At 35.3% G+C, this 24,992-nt stretch overlaps 1 protein-coding gene across 1 annotated transcript in view; it reads left to right on the forward strand.

Moving 5' to 3' along the window:
• The window catches only part of FANCM (FA complementation group M), a 64,281-nt gene that overhangs the window by 38,620 nt on the left and 669 nt on the right, over window positions 1-24,992 (forward strand). Inside the window, exons 13-22 of the mRNA XM_080808560.1 lie at window positions 86-241; window positions 2,853-4,761; window positions 8,465-8,556; window positions 8,687-8,755; window positions 11,140-11,268; window positions 12,262-12,418; window positions 15,480-15,586; window positions 16,388-16,954; window positions 21,793-22,168; window positions 23,830-24,121. Coding sequence (XP_080664686.1) covers window positions 86-241; window positions 2,853-4,761; window positions 8,465-8,556; window positions 8,687-8,755; window positions 11,140-11,268; window positions 12,262-12,418; window positions 15,480-15,586; window positions 16,388-16,954; window positions 21,793-22,168; window positions 23,830-24,121 — 3,854 coding nt within the window. The remainder of the gene's footprint in view (window positions 1-85; window positions 242-2,852; window positions 4,762-8,464; window positions 8,557-8,686; window positions 8,756-11,139; window positions 11,269-12,261; window positions 12,419-15,479; window positions 15,587-16,387; window positions 16,955-21,792; window positions 22,169-23,829; window positions 24,122-24,992) is intronic.

The following is a 24,992-nucleotide window of genomic DNA, read 5'->3' on the forward strand; positions in this document are numbered from 1 at the left end:
ATCTGTATATTGTTTATTTAATCAGTTTATGAAATCTGAGTGGGTATTTTTATCATTTTTATTATTTTTAAAATCATTATTCAAGACCCAGGAACCAAACATTGGAATTCATCAACTCTCTCTTTCTGAATGGAGAGTGTGGCAGGATCGTCCTTTTCCTACGTATCAAGTTGACCACTCAGATCGATGCCACCATTTTATAAGCATTATGCAAATGATAGAAGGAATGAGACATGAAGAGGTAGGGTTTTATTATAACTTTCTCTTGCCAGTATGATGGTGAAAAGAATACTTGATATTTTTAATTTTTTTATGACTTATTTATTTATTTGAGAGAGAAAGAGAGTGTGTGGGTGAGTTGAGGGGAGGAGCAAAATGGGGGGGAGAGAGAGAATCTTAAGGAGACTCCCCATGGAACATAAAGCCCTTGTTTGGGGCTTGATCCCACAACCCTTAGATCACAACCTGAGCAGAAATCGAGAGCTGGTTGCTTAACTGACTGAGCCATCCAGGCACCCCTATGCTTCTTAATTTGAAATCATTATTTAAGAAACAAGTATTTAAATAATTATAGTTAGAATATTTTGCTTTTTGTGAAGTTTCTTGTGATCTCAATAGGGAACCAGTTTTCTGCCTTAGGTGAAGAAATACACTTAATTAGAAGAATATCATCTGTCATTATAGATAAACCAGAGTAAAATTTTAATATACCTATGATTTGTATAAACTTTTTAGTAAAGCTGATTTAGCACTCCTGTTAAATTGGATTTATTGAGATATTCTCCATCACATAGGTGATTTGGTATGTCTCTTTTGTCCTGGTGATAGTTTAGAGAATTATTGATTCCATGAGAAGCTACTTGATTATTCTTCTTTGAGAGAATGAGAATGATGAACCTACTATGAGTATGAAATCCAAAATGCCTGGGTTAGAATCCCAGGTCTGCCTCTTACTAATCATGCATCTGTAAGTTACTTAACCTCTTTGGGCCTCAGTTTCTCTGTAAAATGGGAATAATGGTAATACTTTCTTCATAGGGTTGTTGCGAGGATTAATCGACTTAGTTTGTGTAGACCGTATAGAACAGTAACAGGCATACTCAATAGACTGTAGCTGCTATTTTTATTATTAGCTATTATTCATGAATACATATAAATGGAGTAACTAGTTGTGGATCCCAGCAAAACCTATGCTATCAAATTAACACATATTTATTTAGTGCCTTCTATATGTCCTCTTCTATTCCAGGCCCTCTGGCACATCAGTGAAGAAGCCAGATGAAATACTCTGTCTGTGGGGAGCATATACACTAGCAGGGAGACAACTTTCTCAAATTAATACTTACTGTATTTATTATTCAAAAAGTAGAGAATTAACTGCTTAAGTCCCTGAATAGTAGAGGAATCCCGACTAAAGTAGCCACTCAAGGACAAGTGGGGAGGGTAGGACAGGACTGAAGGGACTTGTAGTTTTAGAATTACTGATAAGTACACTTTAGAAATTTACTGTAAGAGGTCCTGTGGTGCCTAGGTGGTGCACTTGGTTAAGTGCCTAACTCTTGGTTTCAACTCAGGTCATGATCTCAGAGTTGTGAGATCCACTCCATGCCAGGCTTTGCGGTCAGCACAGAGTTTGCTTAAGACTCTCCCTCTGCCTCTGCCCCCACCTCTAGTCTTTCTCTCTCTCTCAAATAAATAAATAAATCTTAAAAAAAAAAAAAAAACTTTAAGAGTTCTTGGTTGGGAAATTTGTTAATAGTATATTCCAGCCTAATGGATTTACAGGTACACTTATTTCAGATGTCTAAAAGTTGTTCTTAGTTTACCTTTATCAAGACAGTAAATTTAACACTTGTATTTATAATTTTCACTTATATATATTAATTAATATCTATTTTTATGAAATTAGAATGATTGTTCAATTAAATATTAGAAGTGAAGAACTTAGTGCTTATAATACTTATTTTTGAAGATTTACTTATTTGAGAGAGTGTGAGTGTGAGTGACAGGAAGGGGGAGAGGAGAAACAGACTCCCTGCTGAGCTCAGAGCCCAATGCAAGGCTCCATCTCAGGACCCTGAGATCATGACCTTGGTTGAAACCAGGAGTTGGTTGCTCCACTGACTGAGCCACCCAGGCACCCATATGATCTTATTTTATGTATTTATTGAATTTGTTCTTTCTGCAAATAGTTATCATGGGTCTTTCATTTATTAAGTTCTAAGGATACAAAAACATTAACTAATTTAAGATAATTTAGGGGCGCCTGGGTGGCTCAGTGGGTTTAAGCCTCTGCCTTCAGCTCAGGTCCATGATCCCAGGGTCCTGGGATTGAGCCCCACATCAGGCTCTCTGATCTGCAGGGAGCCTGCTTTTTCCTCTCTCTGCCTGCCTCTCTGCCTACTTATGATCTCTGTCAAATAAATAAATAAAATTAAAAAAATAAAGATAATTTATAATAATTACACAGTAGTGCCATTTATAATCTTGCTTGATTTATTAGAATAATTTTTAAGTTAGGGGTTCCTGGGTGGCTCAGATGGTTAAGCATCCCACTTTTGGTTTTGGCTCAGGTCATTATCTCAGGGTTGTGAGATAGGGCCCCCTCACAGGCTCACTGCTCAGCACAGAGTCTACTTGGGATTCTCTCTCTCTCTCTGCTCCTCCCCCTCTCACACATGCTCGTGCTTCCTCTCTCTCTAAAATAAATAAATAAAATATTTAGAAAAAGAATAAATTTTGTTATAAAAGAAAATCATTTGATTTTGAGTAATGTAATATTGTTTAGAAAATAACATAAAGTAAAGCTCTTCTCTTATTTCCTGAGACTTTTTCATTTTCCTTCTTTCTAGGGAGAATGCAGCTATGAATTGGAAATTAAACCTTACTTACAAGTGGAAGATATTAGCTCAATATTTAGTGCTCCCAGGAATGAATATAATCCTCCTGCCAATGGCCCCTTTACTAGTAATAAGAAATCTTCATTTTCAAGGAATATAAATCATAGCAGTTCATACTCAGTGACAGAATCTGATGAAGAATGTGCTGAAGTTTTTAAACAAATTCATATCAAACCTGTTAAAATTGCTTCTCTAAAGAAAAAAGCCTCTAAAGAATTTAAAAAAGATCAACCTATAAAAGAAAATAATGATGTTATGGATTCTTTAGATACTGATGGAAGAACTACTGTTGAAAATATTTTTCAGGTAGACCTACTAAGTGATAAAAGGGAATCAGATAAAGATGAAGTTGCGGTTGCCATATGTGCTGTCAATGAAGATGTTAGTCAGCCACATGGATTAATGGAATGTCAATTTACAAATAAATCTAGTTCATTCACTGGAAATTTTTTAGATTCTGGTTATAACAGTTTCACTGATGAGAAATATGTTTCATCTAGCATATTTCTTCCATTTAAGAAAGAGCTTTGTATAGCTAAAACAGATGACCAATTGCATAATTGCCATTCATTAACAAAAGAGATACTAGATAATGTAGAGAGATTTTTATCTCATTCTCCTCCACCTCTCAGTGGACTCTCAAATTTGGAATATGAAATTGCTAAGGGTTGTAAACTTGATCATTTGCCTTTCCTGCCTTACACTGAATATTTACAAAATGAAAAATCTACTTGTTTGATGTCATATTTACCTGCAAATTCTCAACAGGATTTAGAATTGAATTCACTTAAATTTATTAATCATTCTTCTGAAAAAAGTTGCTTTTATACTGCAGCTAATGATAAGATTTCTGATGAGCCAAGTTTCTATGACTATGTTGATAAAATACATAAAGATAATAAAAATGAAAATTTAGTATCCAGGAATCATATTCAAATAAACATAGGCCCTCCAAAGTATTCAGTTGAAGAAAATAACTGTGATATAGATAACAATGGCCTCCCAGTATTGCTCACTGATCAGGATGAGAGTTTACCCCTATTCAAAGATGTTAATACAGAGTTTAATGATGTGAGTCTTTTTCCCTCAAACAATAAATATAAATCTTCATGTGTGTCAGACAAAACTGCTTTAAGTGAAGTGACACTGGTCTCTCACTTCTTAATTTCTGATGAACTATTGTTAGATGATAATTCTGAACCCCAAGATCAAATTATCTCTGATACTAATAGTTGGAAATCTCATGAACATTTGAAAGGTGTCCATGAGGAAAAACTGAAGCATGATGAATATGTTTTTGACTGCTCTAAGGATTTATTTTCTGTTACTTTTGATTTAGGATTTTGTAGTCCAGATTCTGATGATGAAGCATTAGGACATGCATCAGATACAAATAAAAATAAATTTTTAGATGAGCTTTCTGGAAGGTGTTTAGATATTAAGGAGACCAATGATGCAAATTATGTTTCAAATCAAGCAATAATACCACAAGATCCTGTTGCTAGTTCTATGGGTAGAACTATTACTATCCCATCAAGTGAAGATAAGTGGAGTCCAAGTTTTGCACATTTTCCACGGAGTGCAGCAAAAAATAAAGAATTTCTGTCACCTGGTTATTGTCAGTTTTCTTTGCCAGTAGGAGAAAAAGTTATGAGTACGCCACTTTCTGAATCAAACACCTTGAACTCATTTTCTAAGAGGAAGGAAATGCCTTGGACACCAGATTCTCATAAGGGAAAAGTAGATCTACAGAGTTTCAAAGAAACATTTAATTCAACTTTTGTTGATTCAGGACTTTCTGTAGAAAAGGCTAAAAGCAGGGAAAAAATCAGTCTTTGTCAATCCTGTCGTCCTGCTGAAGGTAAGATTCCATCTTAATAAAACACATAAATCTTTCTGGAATAATTACTCTAGATAAGTTTCTGTAATTTTTCAAAATGTAATTTCTTGGTATTTGATGTATTGAATTAGATAATTTATGTATTTCTTAAGTTGGTGCTTACTGATAAAAGATATATCTACATATATATATGGCATGCATGTCATGGGAAAAGTATTATGCTAGATACCGAAATACAGATTTGGCTTTGCCCCTTGACTGTAAAACCCAGACAATTGTATGACATGTACATTTGAAAAGATACCAGTAAGATGTGAAAATAACTACCAAGTAAAAAGGTAGTGGATGTTTAGGAGGTTCAGAAGATGACAGAATTTTGAAATGGATTAGATTGGAAATGTAGATTTTTTTTTTTAAACATAGATTTTAATTTTGGCTCTTCAGGAATATTGACAATTTGAATATGTTGAAAATAGAGAATTTGGATGTTATAAAATGCAAACAAAGGGGGAAAGGGGAAGAATAAGATTTAGAAGAAATAGTATAGAGTAGAAGATTTACATAGAAAAATAGTTGGGGGAAAAAAAAAACTGTTGAGAAATAAGACTATATGAAGGATTGAGGCAAGACCACAGAAGTTCCAAAGGAATCTCTGGATTTCTGTGTTCTAATTCTACACAGTTACAGAAACTGTTACAGAAAAACTAGAAAATATAATGCTAGATGTTTGGTGTTAAAATGACTAAAGTATTCTTCAAGTACTGTGATAGACTCAACTCTAGCTTATGTATAGATTATTATAGCAGGCCATTTATGAACTTTGTTCCTTATAGTTGAAGAAAAAGTAATTATAGGATAAAATGATTTTGCTCTGTAAATCTTCATGATGCTATTCTCTTTGGGATCAAAGCATGATTTATGAATATTTAAGATAAAAGCTTCTTGAAAGTAAGTTCTGGAAATATGTTTAATTTTTAAAATTTGGATGTAGTCTGACATATATATTTTTACTAAGTTTATGTTACCTGTGAGCCTCCAGTATTTGCTTGAACATCTTTATATTAAGTCTGTTAGTGGTCGAGATAATTTTTCTATCTTTGTGTCAGATTTGCATTAAACCTTCTAGCATTATACTTAACTACTAACTATGGGCAATGTAATTAATAAATACATAATGATTTATTAGGGAATATTTATTATTTTTGAGGGTAGTTGATATGCAATGTTACATTAATTTCAGGTATAGAACATAATGACACCACATCTCTGTATATGCTCACAAGTGTAGCTACGTTTGTCACCATACAACTCTGTTTACTATAGCATCGACTGTATTCCCAAAGCTGTAGTTTTTATTCCCATGATTTATTCATACTTAGTATTTTTTACTTCCCCTAATTAAAATAGAGGATTTAAGATCACTTACCATGTTATGTGTATACTATAATAGCAGTTCATTATAGCGCCACTAAACCAGTTGAAAGGAAAAACCTCCTGAAATGAGTAGGTACTATATCTGAGCCTTGCATTTAACTCTGACTTCCTTAGAAGGTAATGAAAAATAAAACTAGTTGATTATACAGTGCCCATCTGTAAAAAGGATTTATTTAAGTTTATTTGTCTGGGTAGTTTTTTTATTTGTTTGTTTTTTGGCACAAAGTATGAGGAGAAGTTGATTGTGTGAATTTGTATTAGTTATTTATTGCTGTTTAAAAAACTAGTCCCCCAAATTTAGTGGCTTAAAATAACATTTATTTGTAGTTAGGAATTGGATAGTTGCTTAACTGGATAGTTGTGGTTGAGGATTTCTCATCAGGTTATAGGCAAGTTTTCACCTGGGGTTGCAACAGTCATCTGAAGATTTGACTGGGCATGGAAAATCTGCTTCCAGGATGGCTTTTTCAAAAGTGGGGTGGTGATGGGAAGAGGAGGCACACAGGAATCTCTGTCCATAGCAATTGTAAAATGCAGTAGAGCTGAGATGGGAAGTTCCTTGATGAGGACTCAAGACCTGGAAATAACTCTCCATGGGTCTTGGCTTCATCCTTTGGATGCTTGACCCTTTTTCATAACCCTTAGCAGAATTTCCTCAGCCATTTCCATTTAGTAAAAATTTGGGGATTTTTAAAGGCCTCTTTTCATTTTATATTGTCTTTGCCCCTTTCTGTTGTTGTATCTGGCTGTGTTTCTTCCCATATAATTCTCGTATATCTTTGTGGATCTCTTGTGAATCTTATTGGGGTTCATTGCATTAGATACTAGTAATGCTCACAAATCCTTTCAAGGCAACTCCTCTACTTTGGGCTTCTGCTAAAATGTCTGCAGATAGTTCCTTAATCTTGGAAGTCCTGTTTAAGAGGATCTGTGGGACGCCTGGCTGGCCCAGTCGTTGGGCGTCTGCCTTCGGTTCAGGTTGTGATCCTGGCCTCCAGGGATCAAGGCCCACATTGGGCTCCCGGCTCAGCAGGAGGCCTGCTTCTCCCTCTCTCACTCCCCCTGCTTGTGTTCCTTCCCTCACTGTCACTCTCTCTGTCAAATAAATAAATAAAATCTTAAAAAAAAAAAAAAAAGCATCTATGAAAGACATCCTTAGACTATTCAGAGGGCCTTTTATCTGACTGCACAGTACTTTGAGGCACCATCTTTGATCTTTGGTCTTAAAGCAGTTACAGTTTCACCTTCAGCTTCACCTGGACAGTAGTTTCCTGGCAGTCCTCTAGATTAGATCTTTGCTTGGAAGATTTCTTGATTTAGTGTTGTTTGCCAACTAGAGAAGCTGGGAATTTCCAAAACTAATAAGTCTCAACTGTTCATGTTTAATAGTCCTTTCTTTAGGACTCACTATAGGGTTGCTTCTTATATCTTTACAATACAGCATTTGGCTTCCTCCAAAGTGAGTGATGCAAGACAGAGAACAAGGATGAGACCTCAGCAACTTTAATGACCTAGACTCTGAAGTAACTCCCCCTTCATTTCCATTATATTCTTTTGTTAGAAGCAAGTGACTAAGTCTGGCCCTTACTTAATAGGAGAGGAATTACGATCCAGCTTCTGAAGGCAGGCATATAAAAGAATTAATTAGCATATCTTGGAACAACCACAGGGCTCTTACAGAAGGTTTCCTAGAAACATGGAACGGTGTCTGAATCTGAATTTTATGAAAGTGCAGAAATCAAGCTTTAAGTACCTGAAAATTTGAAATATTTGATTTTACACATCAGATGTTTGTTTTTAGCATTCTTTCCACCCTCCTGAATGTGATCTAGTTACAACATTTTGGTGAATATCTTACCAATTTTTATTTCATGCTTGTGTACAAACACATGTATATAGACATATGTACATAAATATATAAATAAGAATCTCTTCAAATATTGTTTTGTAGCCTACATTTTCATGCTTTAACTCCTTTAGAATGAAAATAAGACACAAAGGGCAGAGAGCGAGAGATGAATTCTGGGTCCTTTGACTAATAAAATTAGACTTTGCACTCGCAGCCTCATTTTGGTTATTAATTTTTCAAATTGAATCTGAGTCAAAAATGTGGTTATTAGCAAAAGTTATCATTTCTTAATTTCCTCACTGGCACTGTTTTATTTTTCTCTCTCATGCTGATTTTTTGGCTAAGCTTCTGAAAAAGTCTTTTTAAATAATGTACCCATTGATAAAATAGTTGTGATTAGATAAATCTATTGACCAGATTCATTTTTTGGATAAATTATAGGTGAACAGTTAACAAGCAATGAAAGTGAAGATGATGAAATTTTCCGAAGAAAAAGTAAAAGAACAAAAGGAAATGTTTTAGAATCTCCTGAGGTGAGTCATTTAGAATCTCCTGAGGTGAGTGATGTAATAATCACAATAATGTGATCATGTAAAGGCTTTTTTCTCCTTTACCTTAAGTCTTTCTTTTTTAACCTTTTATCTAATTATCTACTTTATCTAGGATCAGAAAAACAATGAAGTTGATTCCCCACTACATGCTGTAAAAAAACGCAGGGTTCCTCCAAACAGAGTAAGTAGGTAATCGATAATGTAGAGTAATTAAAATTCTTTTGGAGTAATTATTACAAGAAAAATACATGTATAGATGAATGTAGATATGGTTGATCTAATAGGTTTATGGTTAACACAAAAATAGATAGTAAATCCTATGTGATTGGAATTTCTATTTCAAATTTATACTTCTTTAAAAACAATTTTATTCAGTACACTTCAGCAGTTCCCTAAATATCTGCTCTATCTCTACTGTGTAAGATGCTGAGGGACACTACTTTAAATATTATATCCTGGTACTGTCTTAAGTCACCTAAAATCTAACAGGAAAGAGATAAGTAAACAGATAATTTCAATATAATTTTTAATAAGTTAAATGATAAAAAATGATAAGCCCTTATCCTAGTCCTTGGGGATTCTGGAAAGTTTCTTGAAGATAATAAATACCTTAGCTAATAATTTTTTTTAAAATAAACATATAATGTATTTTTATCCCCAGGGGTACAGGTCTGTGAATCGCCAGGTTTACACACTTCACAGCACTCACCATTGCACATACCCTCCCCAATGTCCATAACCCCACCCCCCTCTCCCGACCCCCCTCCCCCCAGCAACCCTCACTTTGTTTTGTGAGATTAAGAGTCACTTATGGTTTGTCTCCCTCCCGATCTCATCTTGTTTCATTTATTCTTTTCCTACCCCCCAAACCCCCCATGTTGCATCTCCACTTCCTCATATCAGGGAGATCATATGATAGTTGTCTTTCTCCGATTGACTTATTTCGACCTTAGCTAATTCTTAAAGCATATTTGGCAGTGAGGCAAGGAAAAGCATTGCCAACAGAGCAGGCAGCTTAAAGAATGACACAAAATGGGGAAACAGCATCTTTATTATTAGATGGTAAAGACAAAGAGTGCCAGGAAGTAAAGTTGGGAAAAAATGAAGGTGTTTTGGAAGACCTTATTCTTTCATTTGCTTCCTGAAAAAGGAAAGGAAGGAGTTCAAGATGAGTCTCCGTTTCTTGGCTAGGGCTGTTTGGACATGTGTCACAAATTCAGAGACAATAAAAAGGGGATAAATTCAGCATTGAATATGTTTGAGTTTGAGGATTTTGTACAATAGTGAATGAAATGACAATGTCTGGCAGGCATTGGTGACTATTTGACTCTGAAGTTGAGTAGGCTAATGATGTTCATTTGTTATCAGCTGTAAGCTAGTAAGTGTAGAAAAACCTTGAGATTAGGAAATCCTGTGGTTTTTTTTTAATTCTCTACTGTACTCTAGGATAAACCGCAAAATTAATAAAACATGTAATCAACTCATATTCCCTTTGTATACTCCTATAGTACTTCACTAGAAAAACTGCTTTAACTTGCTACCTTAACTAGAATGTCTGATTGATTCATGGTAAATGAATTAAAATACTGATAATGCTGATGATCAATCTGTTTTAAAGTAAAATTATTCCTGGTAATTGAAGTTATTTTGGTGAACTTCTTTTATTCTTTTGATTGATTTTATATTATTTGTAAGAGATAAAGTGATAGGCTTCATTGTTAAAATTTATTATGGTTTTATTGGTTTCTTGGTTTGAAAGGACTCCTATATGTTTTGACTGATTTGATAGCTATATTTATAGGCTTACTTAATTTTTGTAAAGACCTTTAGGATCTTCTAGAGGAGATAAACTAAAACTACAAGTTTTCATCAAATAAATTTGATGTAATACTAAATTGGATGAATACTAGTATTACTATATTACCTAATTTAGTGTTTTAGTACTTAATATCACCTAACTTTTAAATTTTAAGATTTTATTTATTAATTTGAGAGAGTGAGAGGGCAAGAGAGAGTGCCCACATGAGTGGGGGTGGGGGATCGGGCAGAGGGAGAGGAAGAAGCAAGCCTGACCTGGGGCTTGATCCCAGGATCCTGAGATCATGACCTGAGCTGAAGGCAGATGCTTAACTGACTGAGCCACCCAGGCACCAGTGACTTTTACATTCTTAAGGATTATGTATTTTTAACATGGCTCTGAGTTGTGAGAATATTTTATTTTTCTAACAAAAAAAGGTCAAATGTTAGGTCAACTATTTAAAAAGAAAAAATTGGGGCACCTGGGTGGCTCAGTGGGTAAAGCCTTTGCCTTCTGCTCAGGTCATGATTCCAGGGTCTTGGGATCAAGCCCTGCATCAGGCTCTCTGCTCAGTGGAGAGCCTGTTTCCCTTCCTCTCTCTATGCTTGCCTCTCTGCCCACTTGTGATCTGTGTCTGTCAAATAAACAAATAAAATCTTAAAAAAAAATAATAAAAAAATGAAAATAAAACTAATAAGCCATGAGAACTACATAAAATGCAATTTGATTATATTTTCTTATGCAAGAATTTTATTGAATTATTATAGTTAGAATTATCATCTAGTGATGAAAGTGAGAATTTTCACAAACAACATCCACAATTAGAAGACTTCAGGGGTCATAACAGGACTGCAAAAAGGGGCATCAAAGTCCGAAAGAAACAGAGTTACCTTAAGGTAAACTTTTTTCACTTTCATGTATGTGTGTGTGCGTGTGTGTGTGTGTGTGTGTATATATATATATATATATATATATATATATATAACTTACTATTATGTTATATATTTATACATATAATTTATGTATAGAAGATTTTATGTAGGAAGATTTCTCACTATAATTTCTTCAAAGAAAAAAATTAGAAAATTAAAACTATTTTGACCCTGTTTTACTGAAATTAAAATCTCAAGCTGTGATAGTTTTGTTTCTTTCTTGTTTTGAAACTATCTTTTAGTATTTTGTTATTTTAAATGACTAAATGAAGAAACTTCAGTGTATTGAAAATTTAAGACTCAAATTAAAAAAATACAGAGACAAATCTTGAGTTTTAGAATATTTGCTTTCACAGTCATTACTTCATTTTTTAAATCTCTATACAATACTCAAATCCTTAGAAATAATTCTTTACCACCTTTTTTTTCTGAAGTCTTTTTTGTGGTGCAGTCATCTTCCTGGCAAAATTAATTAACCAGAAGACCTGGGAGACTTTATGCTTATTAAGAAACATTCAGCACGGGGCGCCTGGGTGGCTCAGTGGGTTAAGCCGCTGCCTTCGGCTCAGGTTATGATCTCGGGGTCCTGGGATCGAGTCCCGCATCGGGCTCTCTGCTCGGCAGGAAGCCTGCTTCCCTCTCTCTCTCTCTCTGCCTGCCTCTCTGTCTACTTGTGATCTCTGTCTGTCAAATAAATAAAATCTTTAAAAAAAAAAAAAAAAAAAAAAAGAAACATTCAGCAAACTGACGTGCTGACTTGTGCTGTATTTTGCTTATAATAGAATTATTAGAAATTTTAAATAGATGTGCTACTTTGTCATTTCTTCTTGCAGTTTTCTTTTTCTTTTTTGTCTTAAAAGCATTGCCAAAAAATCCATTTTATAGAACTATTTCCAATTATTTAAGAAAATAAATGATTTCCTTGAGGATGTCTCCATGTTTTCTAATTTGTCACAGCTTGCAGCTAAGAAGTTTTTAGATTACGAAGCAGAGCTCTCCGAACAAGAGGCAGAGTATGTTTCATCAGATGAAAATGATGAGTCAGAAAATGAACAAGACTCCTCATTACTTGACTTCTTAAATGATGAAACTCAACTTTCACAGGCTATCAATGGTAAATGATATAATGATACTTTTTCTATTAATTTTCAGTGATTTTAATGTGGTTATATTTAAATATTTTAGTCAGTTTTTAAAGAACTTTAAAAGGAAGTAAATTTGGTATGTGTGAAATACTTGGTTACTTTCATTCAAATTCTATACTATTTGCTATTTTTTTAGACTTGGTTATTTATAGTCTTCTGCTAATTTGATCATTTCTCACCAGAATGATCTGGCTGGCTCAGTGTCAGATGTTCATTTAACAAGTATTTAGTGACTACTGTGTGCTGGTAAGGTTCTGAGAAAGCTGTATCAGTAAACAAAGGGAACAAAAATCTCTGCCCTTATGAAGCTAACATGTGAATGGAAAGAGACAATACACATAATAACTAAATTATTTAGTATGTTATAGGATGAGCAATTTACAGAAAAATAAAAAAATGAGATGAAGATTTGGAGTGACAGGGGTTGGGAATATTAATAATAGACAAGCAGTAATTTTAAATAAGGTAATTAGGGGCAGGTCTTATGGAGAAGGTGACACTTGATCAAAGACTAGAAGGAGATGAGGACTTGAGCAATGCTGATTGTTAACAGCAGGTGATACACAAACCTAAATTTATTAAATTTGCCAAGTAAGAGAGATCTACTTTTGGAAAATGATGTCTCCAAACAATGCCTGAGCAGATCCTATATATAATACATTAATTGCAGATGATTCATATTGGCTATAATAGAAAAAGGAAAGATTCTGGTGGGGTTCTCAGGGTTCTAATCTTTCACAAATCTTGCCATTTATTCTGTTCTTGTACTCTCTGTCATGATTTAAGACAACAAATTTTCCCAAGCGGTACTTTAAAGAAAAAAGGTCTTAGAGACTGTTCTCAGTACTATGTCCTTGATACTGATATGATTTCAGAATAAGGGTTCCTAGTATTATGCTCTTGATGTTCATTAACGGCGTGGCTTTTTTTTTTTTAAGACTTTATTTATTTATTTGACAGAGAGAGAGATCACAAGTTGGTAGAGAGGCAGGCAGAGAGAGAGGGGGAAGCAGGCTCCCTGCTGAGCAGAGAGCCCGATGCGGGGCTTGATCCCAGGACCCTGAGATCATGACCTGAGCCGAAGGTAGAGGCTTAACCCACTGAACCACCCAGGCACCCCCAGAGCGGCTTTTGGAGGTTTACAGTATAATCTGGTGGGGAATTTTGATGCAAAGACAACAACCAGTAGACAGATACTGCGGCAGGAGTGTGCCCAGCATATTCCAGGAACAGCACTGTGACTGGAATTGAACGATGGAGAAGTGGAGTGGTAGGAAGTGATATCAGAGAATTAATGAGTAGGCATCTCCTGGTCCGACTTGCTGCAGTAGTATCGCTCTAGCTTTGGTGTTGAGAATGGCCTATAGCGGAGCAAAGGTGGGAGAAGAGACTATTTAGAAGGTTATTGCAGTAATCTAAGGAATGCTAGTGGTGTTTACCAAGGTGGTAGCAGTGTGAGGGTGAGAAAGATTGGATTTGGGATATGTACAGCTGACAGGATTTTCTGATGGATTTGAGAAAAACAGAGGAGTCAGTGGGTTTGAGCAACAGGAAGGACAGAGTCGTTGTTGTCTGATATTGGGCAGGCTGCAGGGAAGAGCCTTAGACAGAGGGTACGGAGATCAGCAACTCCATTTTATTTTTACAATTTTTTAAAAAGTTTTTATTTATTATTATTATTATTATCATTATTTTTACAAATCTTTACACCCAGTGTGGGGCTCAAATTCATGACTCTAAGATCAAGAGTTGTGTGCTCTTCTGACTGAGCCAGCCAGGCACCCCTGAAACTCCATTTCAGACATAGTGCATTTGAAATAATGTAGGATTTTAGAGTTTTTTGTTTTTTCATTTATATGACATTTGGGAAAAGGTAAAACCATAGGGACAGCAAATAGTTTATTGTTTCTTATAACAATACATTTGTCAAGACAGAACTGTACCATAAAGGAAGATGAATTTTACTGTATGTACATTAGATCAAAAAAAAAAAAATCTATGAAGCAAACAAACAGAATTCTCTGAAAGCTCCTGATTCTGAGTTCTTCTAACTAAGAAACTAGAAGTAAGAGTCTCACTAAGTTTATAGGAATTAAGCATGAGTAAGAAGTGAATAGGTAATCAGGAGGGTATCTAGTAGTTGATAGCTATGCTATGGAATGGAGATAAAGGAAACGTTATTCAAAGAAAACATTGTACATCTGGTCTGAGCCCTATTAAATTAGCAATTTTATCTCTGAAAAGAACCTGTTAATCACTTCAAAAAATGTAAAAGAAAATGGGAGACAAAAGTAAAATTGCTGTCTGATTATAACCTTAAAAAGAAGGCAGACATCAATAAAAACTTAATGTGTTTCCCAGTTTTTGCTCGACTGAAAAATTATGAAACATACTTACTACTAGCTATGCCTTTTGATGTTTTTAAGCATATGCTTTCTTTCTTGCCTGAATTTCTTGTGTTTCATTCAGTATTTTCTATATATCAAATATGGTCCTGAAGTTCTTCATATACATTTATTTTTCATGAAAAGGCATGTTAAAACTCATTTTCAGAGAAAGATAGCTAAGGCAGAGAGCTTAAATAAATTGTCACAATCATCCAACCACATAGCCTGATTTCAGAGGCAAAACTAACTTTTTTAATAATTGTTTTTAGACTTGTTTCAGTACATATTAAATATTTTTTGGGTAAAATAATTCCACAGGGCTTGAATTATGTAAATTTAGAATAGGTCAAAGTTAAATACTTTACTAGTTTTCATTTAATTAATTTTGCTACTTGAGGGACGTCTGGGTGGCTCCATTGGTTAAGTGTCTGCCTTCAGCTCAGGTCATGATCCAAGGGTCCTGGGATCGAGTCCCACATTGGGTTCCCTGCTCAGTGGGGAGCCTGCTTCTCCCTCTGCCGACTGTTCCCCATGCTTGTGCTCTCTCTCTCTATGTCTCTCTGACAAATAAATAAATAAATAAATAAAATCTTTGAAAGATAAATAAATAAATTTGCTACTTGAAATTCTTATCTTTACACAGATTCTGAAATGAGAGCTATTTACATGAAATCTTTGCGCAGTCCATTGATGAGCAATCAGTATAAAATGGTCCGTAAGAAACATAACAACATAAATATTTTCTCACAGGTATGAAATATAGAAATATAGCAGAGAGTTTCCTGATGATAATGTTGAAATATATTCCTGTTAATTAAGCCTCCATTGTTTCTGAAACTGGACTGTTAGAGCTATTTGAGATAATTTCTGCCCTGAGTCAGGAAGGAAGGTGGACTAAATGTATTCTCAGAATGCTTTTTTGTCCTAATTTGGTCAAATTATTCTATCTTCAGAATGCTTTTTTTTCCTAATTTGTTCAAATTATTCTATCTTCAATTTGAGCCAATTAGAATTCACTATTGTTTTCCAATTAGAAGAATGTTTAAAAGAAGTGAATAGAAGTTCATCATAACTGTTAACAATTTTTAAGTCTTATGTGTTCTCTTATTTCTCTTGAAAATTATTTTTTTACAAAGGTGTCATATTCTAAAAATTATAGATTATTTTTCATTTATGGACAAATTTTCACACTAGTCTTCTTTGTTTACAAATTGCCAATATTCAGCCTGGTAATACGGTCATTCATATCTCTATACTTCCATTGTGTTTGTTATGTAGCACTTGTCCACATTGTTTATAAATTACTGTTTATCTTTCTGGCTACCTACAATGGAGTGTAAATTTCTAGGGGTAAATTATTCTTTTTTTAAATCTCAGTCTTCTCATTTTCTTCCATAAAGAATATAGTAAGGATATATTTGTTGAGTGCAAGTGACTGAATTGATAAAGTGAAATACTCATAAATATCTCATGCACTTAAAAGAATATGTTAAATACATACTGATTTTATGAAAGAAATTTATAATGTGCTAATTGGTATTTTTACTATAGATTCCTGAGCAAGACGAAACCTACTTAGAAGATAGTTTTTGTGTTGATGAAGATGAGTCTTACAAAAGCCAATCAAGTGAAGAAGAAGTGTGTGTTGATTTCAACATAATAACTGAAGATTGCTTTGCAAGTGGGAGTAAAGAATATAAAACCCGACGTGCAGTAAAGCTAAAACAAATGGAGACGAGACAGAATTGTGCACGTTCAAAAAAGAAATTCTCCAGAATTATTTTACCAGATGATTCAAGTGAGGAGGAAAACACTGTAAATGATAACAGAGAATCCAGTATTGTGGTTAACCCAAGCACTGTTAATAAGAGCAAACAGCAGGACCATTGTTTGAATATAGTGCATTTTGGGTCTTCATTGCAGTCCAAGGACCATTCTGCCCCAGTTGTTAATCAGCCACCACAGCAGAGACAACAGACACCACTTCATTTAAAGGATGCAGTTTCTGATGTTTTGGACTTCAAACCTCGGAGCTGTAATAATATTGAACCTACCTCACCGTCATTCTCTTCTGTTGATTCACAGAAAGACTGTAGAAAATTTCCAATTCATTTGAAGGTATGGATCAAATTAGAGAAAAAACCTTCATATGTTTACCAAGAGAGATTTTTTGCTGTTTTTCTTTTTTTTTAAAAGTCTATTTTTTTTTTTTTTAAAGTAATCTTTATACCCAGCATGGGGCTTGAACTCACAAACCCAACATCTTGAGTCCCATGCTCTTCCGACGGTGCTAGCCAAGTTCTCCTCTTGTTTTGCCTTCTTTTGTGTTTTGTGTTAAATAAGTCAAAATTTAGAAAGTGGTGAATTCTTTTTTTTTTTTTTAAGATTTTATTTATTTTTGAGAGAGAGAGAGAGCATAAGTAGGCAGAGCGGCAGGCAGAGGGTGAGGGAGAAGCAGACTCCTGCTAAGTAGGGAGCCTGATGAGGAACTCGATCCCAGGACCCTGGGATCATGACCTGAGCCAAAGGCAGATGCTTAACCCACTGAGCCACCCAGGTGCCTCAGTGGTGAAATTCTTCAAACAAGAAAATAGCACACTAAATTTATTGATAATTCATATAGGGATGTTTACATTTTAATTTTTTTAAATATGGTAATAGTTTTCTTAATAAAACTCTATAAAGAAGCTTGCTAGTTTTACAGAAAGGATGTAGGAAATGGGCTTCTTGCAAAATAAAATTAGCAGAAATTACATGCTCAGAACTAGTTCCCCAAAGATTAACTTTCTTTTCCCTGCTTCAGATATGTAACTTTACTAGGGAGAGAAGTTTAGGAACCACTACCTGATTTTCTTCCTTTAAAATTTTCTGGTTTTAGAATGGCCAGATAGTCCAGCTTCCAGCTTCTCCCTGTCTTTTATTATTGCTGAAATAATCCCTAAAGCCACTTTTAGTTTTTAAGTTTATAGTAGTTTTATTAAAATAGGGGTTAAAGGTTTTGGTAATAGGAATCCCTTAACTGTACATGACTGATTCCTTCCCTTGATTGTTATCTTGGAGAGAGACCTAGACCTAAACTTCTCTTTCTCTAAATATTTTATTTATTTTCTCTAAATATTTTATTTATTTAGGCTATTCGGCCTTAGCAACATGCCCTAGTATCAACACTATAGCTCTTAATTTGATGTTTCCAGCTTTTTGTTTTTAAAGGTTTATTTATTTATTTTTTATTTATTTTAGAGAGAGAGAAGAGGGGCAGAGGAAGAGGGAAAGGGACAATCTTGGGCTCCATGCCCTGTGGAGTCCCAACACAGGGCTCAATCCTACAACCCCAAGATCATGACCTGAGCTGAAATCAAGAGTCAGAGGCTTAACCAAAGTAGCCACCCAAGCATCTGGATGTTTCCAGTTTTAAACTGTCCCCAGGCTTTTTTGCGCAAAGTTATTTCTTCAAGGCATAATTAGAATAAAGGTGACTAGATTAAGTCTTGTAATAGAACTCGAGGCTAATTAATTTCTCTGAGCCTCAGTATCTTTAGCTATAGTGTAAAGATAATAATCCCAAGGGTCAAGGTACATAATAAGGCCCTGGGTTTAAGATGGTTCAACTTAATTTTTTTACATTATGACAGTGTGAAAACAATATGCATTATGTAGAAACCATACTTAAGATTTTGAATTTTTTATCTTGTCCTGGGCCAGCAACCTGCAGTTTGATACTCTGAGGTCATGTTGGCAGCTGCAGCTTCTAGTCAGCTACACAATTGTGAGTGTGAACCACTACTACACTTGTAACTCTCTATACCCATACAGCCATCCTGTTTTACACTTTTAGTACAGTATTCAATAAATTACATGAGATATTCAACACTTTTATTGTAAAATAGGCTTTAAATCAGATGGGTTTTGCCCAGCTATAGGCCAATGTATGTATGCTGAGCAATTTTAAGGTGTAAGGTAAGCTATGATGTTCAGTAGGTTAGGTGTATTAAATGCATTTGCTACTTAACAATCTTTTCAACTTATGATGGGTTTATTGAGAAGTAATCCTATCATCATACTTGAGAAAGATCTGTATATGCACAATCCTTTGGAAATCAGAAGCACTAGCTACATTTCTACATTGGCATGCTCTTAAAAATGGATACCTCTAGTAATACTTTGAGGACTGAAAAAAGATGAATAGATTTTTATAGAAAGGTGTTTTAAATTTTCTTGTTACTTATACTCCATTTCAATGTACTATGATTCTTCTCACTTGAAGTAGGAGGGGTGAGAACATGAGGTACATTTTTGTTGATGGTGGATTTTGCCTTGGGAAGAGGTAACTTTTTTATAGTCTCAATTTTTTTCTTTACAGTTTCTGAACTTCAGTGTTACGTTTAGGAAACCATTTTCTACTTCAAAATAACTAAGTATTCTAAATATTCTCTTTTGGTTCTTTAATGCAGTTTTTTTTTAACATTTATTTTTTGTTTTTTGAAATTGAATACTGAATTATTTTGAAGATTATTTTTGAGTGATTAGGACTTCCATCTTTAGTTTAGGGTATAGAAAACTGGAAAGAACATTGTTCCCATCCTAGTCACAGCAGCAACAAAAAGCTAGATAATCCACAGAATATGGTTTTACTTGAAACTATTGTGGAGCTGAGGTTGTAGATGAGCCTCATTTCTAAGGAAAGACAAGTGCTTCCAATGAGAGACTAGTTGATTTGGGACAGTTACTGGGTACTGTATATTTTGGTAAGAAGACTAAGCTAAAACTTTAATAAATTGCAAAAGGCAATGAACTAGCATGAGAATTTAGAACCCCTAGGAATTACACACAGAGAGGAATTCATAACCCTTCTCCATAGACTCAATCAGGTGTTCACAGGAAAGACTGAGAATCAGAGAAGCCTCCTTTGCTAATGCCAGGCCTTTGGGAAGGTGACTAGCAGTTACTGTGGAAAAGGCAGCAAACCCCATCTGGTTCCTTTCTCCCCTATTTCTCCTATAGAACAAAAAGCTGCTGGGGACGAGCAGCAGACCTTATAGCTATATCTCAGAGCCTTGGTGAAAGACCCTTTGCAGATGGAAGAAGGCAAAAAGAAAAAAAACATTCTATACCTGAAACAGGAGCATGAAAACATCTTGGGCCTAGAGAATTAGAGATTTTCAACCGCTGGGAGGAGGGAGGGCAGGATCACTGAGCAGATCCTATTTCTGAGACTGAGGGACAAAAGTCCAGCTCAGGCTGAAGCAGGAAAGTAGAATTTCCCTCCCTCCCCCACCACCACTTGCCCTGCTGCCGCCATGCCACCTCATGTGCCTAACATTCCCTCCAACCAGGCTAGTAAGCACTAAGTAACAAAAGCAATCAACTGCTGAGAGGGACAAGGGTATAAAGAGAGAACATCACTGAGGTGCAGGCTCACAGAGAAGATCTAAAGCTGAGAGAACATTTCAAAAAATGATCTGCAGAACCCTGTCCCCACCCTAAATACAAAGTAACACTATGGGAGTTTAAAGTCTCTAGGCTAATCATAGCAATAAGAAAACCGGGATGCCTGGGTGGTTCAGTCAGTTAAGCATCTGCCTTCAGCTCAAGACATGATCACAGGATCCTGGGACTGAGTCCCACATCAGGCCCCTTCCACAGCAGGGAGTCTGCTTCTCCCTTTGCCTGCCACTCCCTGCTTGTGTGTGCTGCTTTCTCTCTGACAAATAAATAAGATCTTTAAAGACAAAACAAAACCCTAAACTCAACTTTTGACTAGATTGGTTAAATACCACACACTAAAGGCCTAGCCAAAAAAAAAAAAAAAAAAAAAAGCATAGCTATTTCTAGAATTACTACTACCTTACACAAGATGTTTGGCTTTTGCCCAAAAGTTACAAGATATATAGAAGGAAGAAGAAAACATTCCCAAGAACTTTCAGGTATGACTCAGATGTTGGAAATACCAGACAAGGATTTTAAGATAATCTTGATTAATATATTAAAGGTTCTAGTGGAAAAGTAAAACAAACATGCATGAAGAGAAAGAGACCATCATTCCAGAAATGGAAAATATAAAAAACAAGAAAGTGGAAATGCTAGAAATGGAAAGCATAGTAAGAGTGATGAAGAACAACTTTAAGGAGCCCATCAGTAGATACAACACAATCATGGAACGAGAACAAACTTAAAGCTTGGTCAATAGAAATTACCCAATATGAAACACAAAGGGTAAAAAAAAAAAAAAAAAAACCACCCAGCATGGAGCATCCAAGAGCTGTGGGACTGTGTCCAACAGTCTAAGATACACATAATTGGAATTAAGGAGAAGAGAGAATATGTTAGAAGATCTATTTGAACAGGCAATGGCTGAGAATTTTCCAAAATTAATTGGCAAACAAATATCTGAGTCTCTATTTTCACTTCTTTTTGGTATATACCTAGGAGTAGAATTACTGCGTCATACAGTAATTCTGTTTTTAACTTTTTTTTTTTTAAGATTTTATTTTTTTTTGACAGAGATCACAAGTAGGCAGAGAGGCAGGCTCCACCCTGAGCAGAGAGCCCAATGCGGGGCTCGATCCCAGGACCCTGGGATCATGACCTGAGCTGAAGGCAGAGGCTCAACCCACTGAGCCACCCAGGCACCCTCTGTGTTTAACTTTTGAGGAATCGCCAAACTGTTTTCCACAGTGGCCAAACTATTTTACATTCCCACCAGCAATGTAGGTTCCAGTTTTTTCACATTCTGACAACACTTATTTTACTGTTTGTTTTTCATTTTAGCCATCCTACTAGGTGTGAAGTGGTAGCTTGGTCCTTCATGTTACACAGTCACTTTGATCATGTTGAAGGAAGAAAAAAAACAGTTAAAAAGAGGAAATAATATTAGTAAGGAAAATCAGTTTCAGGTGTTAGAAGTTTATGGCACTAATATTTAGCCTGATAGTTACCAGTATTTTCCACCTTTTCAGGTTGGTAGTACTCTGGAGGATTTGAGAACTTCCGTGGCAAATTGTTCCAATTCAAGACCACATTTGGCTGGCAAATATGCTTCTCTTAGACTTCCACAGGAAGGCCAAAGAACTTGTATTCTTGTAGATAGTTGTGAAATCACTTCTGGATCAGAAGTAATTTCTTCCCTAAGAGCAATTCATGGCTTACAAGTAGAGGTTTGTCCTCTTAATGGCTGTGATTACATTGTGAGCAACCGCATGGTGGTGGAAAGGAGGTCTCAATCTGAGATGTTAAATAGTATCAATAAGAACAAACTCATTGACCAGATCCAGTACCTACAGAGCATGTTTGAAAGAATATGTGTGATAGTGGAGAAGGACAGAGAAAAAACAGGTTTGTATTTTTAAATCTTTTTGTTTATAAGGCTGTAAAGGAACTAGACTATTATTTAGTTCACTCTGCTATCAGGATTTGGAAACTCTTAAAATATAAATACCTGACTCAAAAATGTCACTTTATGTGTTTATATAAAGCCATAATGTTTTTCGTTATTGTGTTTATTTTATGCTATTATTATTAGCTGCTTCATAAATAGGTTTATTTCTGGATTTTTTAGTCATTGTGTTTAAAGGCAGTTTGAGAGTTAAAGGGTAAGAAATTGAAGGCAAGTGAACCAGTCATGCCTTTTTTTCAGGGGCTCCAGAAAGGATAGGACCTTAAGGCAGTAGTGTGAAAAAGGAGGAGGATTTAGGGGATTTAGGAGGCAGGATTAGCAGTAGTTGGTGGGAGGCGGCAAGAATTACCCTTGAATCAACTGATCTCTTTCACTGGGCACTAGGTAGTGGTGCTTTTTATTAATTATGATTATCAAAGAGCAGATTTGAGGTATAGAGAGTGTTCAGTTGAATACTCAGATGTTCTTATTAGGGAGCTGAAATGGGTGCACGGGAGCTTCAGTTACGGAGTTTATTTGGGTGATACCTACTTGTAGGGGGAGCCCTGAGAATGATAAAAAAGGTCATGGAATATGGAATCAGAAGACACACTGAATTCTGTTGTCACAATAGCTTTGTGACGTTGCGTTGACAAATCACTCCCTCTGAGGGGTTAGTAATATACTTGTTCTATTCATTTTGTAATATTATGAGGACTAAGAGAAATCATGCAGGCAAAAGGCCAGCCAGTATGGAAGAATTCAAGAATTATACAGCCACACAGTATAAAGTAAAAGGAAATAATGTAGTTTATATAAAACACTGGGTTGGTAATTGAACATTGTACCTTTTTATCCTCATGCTGTCACTGGTAAACTATGTGGCCTTGGATAAGTCACTCTTTCAGTAGCCAAGTTTGTCTCTTTCTTTCCTTGTTTTTCTGACAAGTGACTTTTGATTAAGCTATCTCTTCGGTCCTCTTAGTGCTAAAATCTATAATTTCCTCTTTACCAAAATATCCTTTGTGAAGGAAATAGATTTGGAATAAAAGGAAAGTAACATGGCAAAAGTTGCAGGAAAAAAAAGTTATGGAAAAAGTTTTGTTTTGTTTTTCCATAATGAAAAATGCCCCCAAAAGGATGGAGGATAGAATATGAAAAGAAATGAATGGGAAAGGTAGGGAAGTAAGTTAATAGGCAAGAATTAAGGATGACACTAAAATGGGTATGCAGGGTTTTGAGTTACTCTTGGGATAAATATATGTAAGATTTTATATCAGTTAAGTCAGTACTTGAGATATTCATCAGTGCTAGCATTATGAATTTTAGAGATAATATGGTATTGGTGTTTAGGAATGAATTATCTAGGAATATGAGATCTCTCCTGCCGACTCATCTTTTTGATTCCAACTGAAGACCCTCATAAAGATAATTCTTCCTATTTTATCTCCCAGATACTTGAGAATCACTAAATCTTTAGTTGAGGCTTTCTCATTAGCATAAGATGGCACTAATTTGCTTAATGGGTATGGATCTTGGGATTTTGATTATATGTAGTATTAATGATTCTACTTAATGTAATTTACTAAGGTTTGCATTTTCCTAAATATGAAATATTTAGGAGACACATCCAGGATGTTTAGGAGAACAAAGAGCTACGACAACTTGCTGAGTGCCTTAATTGGTGCTGGGATCCGAATTCTTTTCAGTTCCTGCCAAGAAGAAACTGCAGATTTGCTAAAGGAACTATCTTTACTAGAACAAAGAAAGAATGTTGGCATTCATGTTCCAACAGTGGTGAGCAGAAGTCAATGTGAGGCACTTCAGTTTTATCTAAGTATTCCCAATATAAGTTACATAACTGCATTAAATATGTGTCACCGGTTTTCTTCTGTGAAAAAGATGACTAACAGGTATGTCTGTTTTAATATTTTCATTTTTTTTAAGATTTTATTTATTTGACACAGAGAGAAACCAAGAGAGGGAACATAAGCAGGGGGAGTGGGAGAGGGAGAAGCAGGCTTCCTGCCAAGCCTGGAGCCCAAGGTGGGGCTCGATCCCAGTCATGACCTGAGCCAAAGGCAGAAGCTTAACAACTTAGCCATCCAGGCGCCATGTTGTAATATTTTTGGATGGTTACTTTTTTTTTTTTTTTGGATGGTTACTTTTAAATGATTCTTAGAAGTATTTCATAGAAATTTTAATTAAAAAAAAAAAGATGTATAGCACCTGTTGAGATTATCTCATTCAGTAAAGATTTTTTGCTTGCCTCTATGTTATAGCCACTGCATGAAGTTGAAGATCTTAATGGGGGGAAGAATTGCCTTTGGGGAACTTAGAGCCTTCTGGGAGCTAGAGAGACAGCTCTTATATTTGAGCTTGCATTTTTTTTTGTCCTCTTTTTTTAATTGTGTTATGTTAGTCACCATACAATACATCTTTAGTGTTTTATGTAGTATTCCATGGTTCATTGTTTATGTATAACACCCAGTGCTGCATGCAGTACGTTCCCAACTTAATACCTACCACCAGGCTCACCCATTCCCCCCACCCCTCTCCCCTCTAAAACTCTCAGTTTGTTTCTCAGAGTCTGGACTGTTTAGTTTTGGAACTAGACAAATGTGACAGTTGCAAATATTGTAAGTTTTTGTCTATTATTTTGCTTGAAAAGGAAGATTTCAGAAAATAGGTTAAACCAAAGGCCCATGTGTAAAAGAGTGAAATTATTTTTATATATGACTTTAAATATAGAGAATAACTGTTTTATTTAAACTCAACACTAAG

Source organism: Martes martes, assembly GCF_963455335.1.
Source record: "Martes martes genome assembly, chromosome: 7".
NCBI lineage: Eukaryota > Metazoa > Chordata > Mammalia > Carnivora > Mustelidae > Martes > Martes martes.